This window comes from Silene latifolia, chromosome 4, assembly GCF_048544455.1.
Source record: "Silene latifolia isolate original U9 population chromosome 4, ASM4854445v1, whole genome shotgun sequence".
Classification (NCBI taxonomy): domain Eukaryota; kingdom Viridiplantae; phylum Streptophyta; class Magnoliopsida; order Caryophyllales; family Caryophyllaceae; genus Silene; species Silene latifolia.
In genome coordinates, this window is record NC_133529.1 from 88,608,377 (window position 1) to 88,614,208 (window position 5,832).

Sequence of the window (5,832 nt, forward strand, 5' to 3'; positions counted from 1 at the left end):
AGCTTCCCACACAAAGGATGAAAGTTGAATGCCATAGTATCAGTAGTGTAGGCAAGAATTCTACTAAAATATTCCATGGCCACAGTAAATAACAAAGGAGAAAGGGGATCCCCTTGTCTCAAACCCTTTGCCCCTTTAAAATGCCCAAAAGTTTCACCATTTAAGACCAAGGAATAAGTAGCAGTAGACACACACTCCATAATCAGGTGAATCATATGGTTAGGGAAGTTCAAGCTACTCATCATCTCTTCAAGGAAAGCCCAACTTACAGAATCATAGGCTTTCTGTAAGTCCACTTTAAGCATAAATCTAGGTGAAGCAGCTCTTCTATTCTAACACCTGACTATGTCTTGACAAATTAAGATGTTCTCAACAGTGCTCCTCCCTTTAATAAACCCACTTTGATTCTCACTAATGATGTCAGGGAGTATAGCAGCAAGCCCATTACAGATCAACTTAGATATACATTTATAGACCACATTACAGTAGGAGATTGGTCTAAACTGGGTAACACTATAGGGAAGGTCACATTTAGGAATGAGGGTTACTAAGGTATCATTTATTTGTCTAAGCAATTTCCCTTCATGAAAGAAATCCTGAATGGCATCACATATATCCCTCCCAACAATGTCCCAAGAGTCTTTGAAAAAGGCACTAGAATAGCCATCAGGTCCAGCAGCCTTATGGCTAGGTATAGAAAACATAACCTTTTTAATTTCATCATCACTGACTAGAGAGAGGAGAATATGCTGGTGTTCCGCAGTACAAACATGTCCCCTCTGCACCACATCCGTACATACATGCCTGGTCTCAGTAGAAGTACCCAAGAGGGAGGTGTAAAATTGCAAGAAAGGAGACTGGATGCTGTCAGTATCCTCACACAAGACCCCCTGAGTATTAGTAATACTCAAGACCTTACCTCTGGCCTGCCTGCCCTTGATTACTTGATGGAAATACTTGGTATTGCTATCTCCTTTTTCCATCCAAGTAACCTTAGATTTCTGCACTAAAAATTCATGGCAAGCATTGGCCAGGAATCTAACACTATTAGAAGCATCTCTCCATCTCAATAAGCTGTATGTTTTGAGGTTCAACCCTTAACCTGTCTTGTATATACTCCAAATGCATCTTAGCTCTATGGGAATTATTTTCAATATCAGCAAAACTCTCCTTATTCAGCTTTCTAAGATGGAATTTCAGATTTTTAAGCTGTCTTGTCAATTTATACATCTTTGTGCCATACCAATTGCCTTTCCAATTAGACTGAACACAAAGCTTGAAATCTCCTGCTTGACTCCACATATTATAGTATTTAAAACTTCTTCTCTTCTTCTCTTTATCATCAAAATCTTGAATGACACACGGGGTATGATCAAAAATTCCTTCACAATAGTACTGAGCATACAAAGAAGGATTATCATGGAGCCACTGATGATTAACCAGCACTCTATCTAGTCTACTATATACCCTAGTAGCTGGGTCCTGCTTATTACACCAAGTAAAGAAGGAACCACTAGCAGGACCATCAGCCACCTCACATTCATCAACACATGCCTTCAAATCCTCCAGTTCCTCCACAGTACTATTCCCCCCAATCTCTCAGCAGGCACCAATACAGTGTTAAAGTCATCACAAATAACCCATGCTCCCTAAATATTCCTCTTAAAAGCACTCAATTTGTCCCACAATTCTTTTCTCTCTTGGGTCCCTATATATGCATAAACCATAGTCAACCAAAAACAATAGCCAGTTCCGAAGTCAGTGATAATCATATGAAGGAACTGTGGATTATAATCAAGAAATTGGACACTAAACATATGGGGCATCCATAAAATCCAAATACTCCCCCCTTTATGTAGATGAGTATTAGTAGAAATGCACCAATGACTACACAAATTATTCCTAACACGATTTTGAGACAAAGCCTTGACCTTTGTCTCAAGGAGGCCAAATAAACCTATCTAATGTTGATGCATAAACCATTTAATACTATTTTGCTTAGATAGGCTATTCAACCCCCTAACATTCAAGAATCCCCAATTATACATTACCCCCCTTAGGAGGTAATGCACTACCATTTGTACCTACTCCTACTTTAGGTGTTGTATTGTTAAGGGATTCCATGAAGGTGTGCTGCCCAAATTTAATAGAACTCCTTCCTGCCTCCAAAATTTCCTGCCTACTAAGTCTGATGATGTTCTTAGCAGGGGTATTGTCCATATGGTATTTCCCATCTCTACTCCAGGACACTTGAAATTGGTTAGGCTTCTCAACAGGAGTACTAACAACTGCCTCAGGATTAGGTATGTTGGTAACAACAGGAGGAGTGGTCGTTATTACCACACTGGGAGCAGCAGTAGGCTTTATCTTCTGTTTAGGCCTCCACTGTTGCTTCCCTTTCTGCTGTACTACCACTTTCTGAGTCCCTGGTTCCTTTAGTGTCTTACATTTTTTAGACTCATGTCCTATCCCATTACATTTCACACAAAGTAAAGGTTTCCACTCAAACTCGACCTTAATTTTGAGAAGACAACCATCCTCATCAAGAAATTTAATAGACTCAGGAATTGGGGCACCAAATTTAACATCAACCATTACCCGGTCAAATCCCAATCTGGTCTTATCCGTCGTAGCAGCGTCACATCTAACAAATGCACCCAATAAACCAGCTATTTTAGGTAGACACTTACCCCAAAATTTCAAAGGAAGATTATGCAATCTAACCCAAACTGGTACATCTTTGACTTCAGACTTCTCCAACAGCACATCTTCACTCCACGGCCGAACAATGAGCGGCTTATTATTGAAGAGGAAGTGACCCTGCTGAAGAACAAGATCCCTTGCTGCAATTGTCTTAAACCGCACCAAAAACACTACATTCGGGAAAAAGGAGACTCTGTCAATCGGAAATTTTGCCCATAGTCGTCTAAGGAAACCCTCCACCACATCAACAGGCGGATTTGCACACAGAACGAAACCATAAACAGCAGACTTCCAAAACTCCAGTTGATCCTTCACATCCTCCTCCGTGAGGCTTAGTAAGGCACTTGGCTCTTCAGCAATTGCACCCAATCGTTCTTTCCCTTTTCTGCGGCCTTGAACAACCCAGTCAGAAGTTGTATCAGGAACCGTTTCAATCACAGTTTGAGTCTCAGGGACCAATGCTTCCATGTCCTACGGGGCAATTCCAACCACTGTATTTATATTCAACGTTTTCCCATTATCCCCACTCCCAGGGCCGCCTATGACCGCCATTGAAGTAGTGGGAACATCAGCAACCTTATTCGGGGTAGAGGTTAGAGGTAGAAATTGTTATGGATCTAAACAATTAATCGACATTTTTTAGGGTTTTAGAGTTTTTTAGGGTTTTTGTTATCCAGAATTTCTAATTTTTAGGCTTTTTCTCTCTCTATCTCTACACTCATTTAACTCTTAAAACGACCATTATTGTTATTGTTATTATTGTTGTTGTTATTATTGTTATTATTGTTGTTATTATTATTATTATTATTATTATTATTATTATTATTATTATTATTATTATTATTATTATTATTATTATTATTATTATTATTATTATTATGCGCGCAGCTTTCATTAAAATAAGAATAAAAGTTTACATGAAATTGGTGGGGAGCCGAGAGACAATCTGGGCTCCCACACCCTTAGCAATAGTAAAGCTAAGTCTAGTAAAAATATAAGCGGCCACCCTAGCCCCCGCATCCTGAGATACCGAGAATTTCGGATCCGCTGAGCAAGGCAACAAAGATCATCGAACCCAGCTCCCCAAGTGAAGAGAAGGAGAAAGGAAGGAAACCATAACCCGCTATCGCGCACAAATCCTCATACTTAGCACACTTTCGCCGAGCAAAGATCGGCGACAACCCGGCCCGCACAAAATCGCCAACCCAGTCGAGTCAAAGGTGAAGAACCGTCGGTCGACGCACACATCACGCCCCGTCCCAAGAATAAAGCAATAAATCTGCAGGACGAAGAGAGCCACCATGCCCATCAACCAAACCGATATCAACCTCCTTCCCCGCAAAGAATACCGCATCTATAGCAGATGTCGAAAAGAGTGTCCCGGACAAGGTTGTGCCGATGTTTAACGCCCACGATGCCAAGACAAGAAAAGCGTGGTCCCCAAAAACATCCCCAAAGAAAAACCCGAGAGCAAGCCGGACGGGGCCTAGATACCGTGAATAACGGAACACCCAGGACGATACCCCAAAGACTTTACGGTAAGTCCTCCGTTCATAGTCCGCCCCAACCCCGAGATAGGAACCGCACGTAACCAATCGTAGAGGAGTGAGAACCCTGCGAGATCGCCATAAAGCAAGCCGGGCGAGGTGTCAAAGAGAAAACAGACTCGAGGCAAGAAAGAACCGTCGTGAAATAAATGTCCGCGCTTTCTTCATAAGTTTGGGGCAGCAATTTCACTGGGGTGACCTAAAATATCGAACCTGTGAAGTTACTGAGAAACACACTGCGCGACATCATCAAAAGCGGGCGGCACTACAATACGGAAAGGGCCGAGGAGCTTAGCTCGCAAAACCAAAGGATCGCAAGCGGGGACGCAATAAAAGCATAAAATAAAACATCTCCGCCGCATAGACACCAAGACCACCAAGATGAAAAGGGAATGTAGCAAGGCGCCACCGCCAATCCCCAAAACCCGGCCCCGACGCGGTGACAATACGTTCAAGCCGGAACGAAGAGCGCATCAAAAGGAAGATGGACAGACCCAAAAACACAAGGGGAGCAAGTACGAAGGGAGAATTATAGCTTAGAAATACCAGTACAAGCTCGAAGAAGAAGCAACTCACATTGCGGGTCCTCAATCCTCGCAACCAAGTCCATTAGCTCAATGGTCTTAGTTACTCTCGTCGCCACAATCTCACTACTAAAACCAGGACAAGTATCTTGTGGTCCTCCCAAATCGTAACACCGCGCAATGGCCGAGAAATAGAAGTGGGGAAAACCCCAGGAAGCCGACTCCGTGGATCCTCAACAGGCCAAAAGATCCTCAACAGGCCAAATTATTAATATTATTATTATTATTATTATTATTATTATTATTATTATTATTATTATTATTATTATTATTATTATTATTATTATTATTATTATTATTATTATTATTATTATTATTATTATTATTATTATTATTATTATTATTATTATTATTATTATTATTATTATTATTATTATTATTATTATTATTATTATTATTATTATTATTATTATTATTATTATTATTATTATTATTATTATTATTATTATTATTATTATTATTATTATTATTATTATTATTATTATTATTATTATTATTATTATTATTATTATTATTATTATTATTATTATTATTATTATTATTATTATTATTATTATTATTATTATTATTATTATTATTATTATTATTATTATTATTATAGTTGTTGTTGTTGTTGTTATTGTTGTTGTTGTTATTGTTGTTATTGTTATTATTATTGTTATTGTTATTGTTATTGTTATTATTATTATTATTATTATTTTTTTGCAATAAAGTTATACTCATCTATATTCATCCATAAAGGAAAATCAACGAGAAGGTTCTTACAAAAAGCAAAACACAACCAAGGAACAAACTAACGGACCCAAGCCACACTATGCTACTTGTTTACAAGCGAACATCTTATATGAGAATTTCTACTAACTAAAAGTCGTATTTTTAAAACCCACTGAAGTTGTTTAGCAAGGAGGTCAGGATATTGTTATTATAATTGTTATTGTTATTGTTATTGTTATTGTTATTGTTATTGTTATTGTTATTATTGTTGTTATTGTTGTTGT

General features: G+C 38.5%; 1 protein-coding gene across 1 annotated transcript; it reads right to left on the bottom strand.

Moving 5' to 3' along the window:
- Positions 1-1,047: 1,047 nt before the first annotated feature.
- On the bottom strand, positions 1,048-3,171 carry LOC141651732 (uncharacterized). Its single transcript, XM_074459432.1, has 2 exons — positions 2,052-3,171; positions 1,048-1,598 (listed from the first exon to the last, which is right to left on the bottom strand). Exons 1-2 carry the CDS (start codon positions 3,169-3,171, stop codon positions 1,048-1,050), a joined length of 1,671 nt encoding a protein of 556 aa, XP_074315533.1.
- Positions 3,172-5,832: the final 2,661 nt, after the last annotated feature.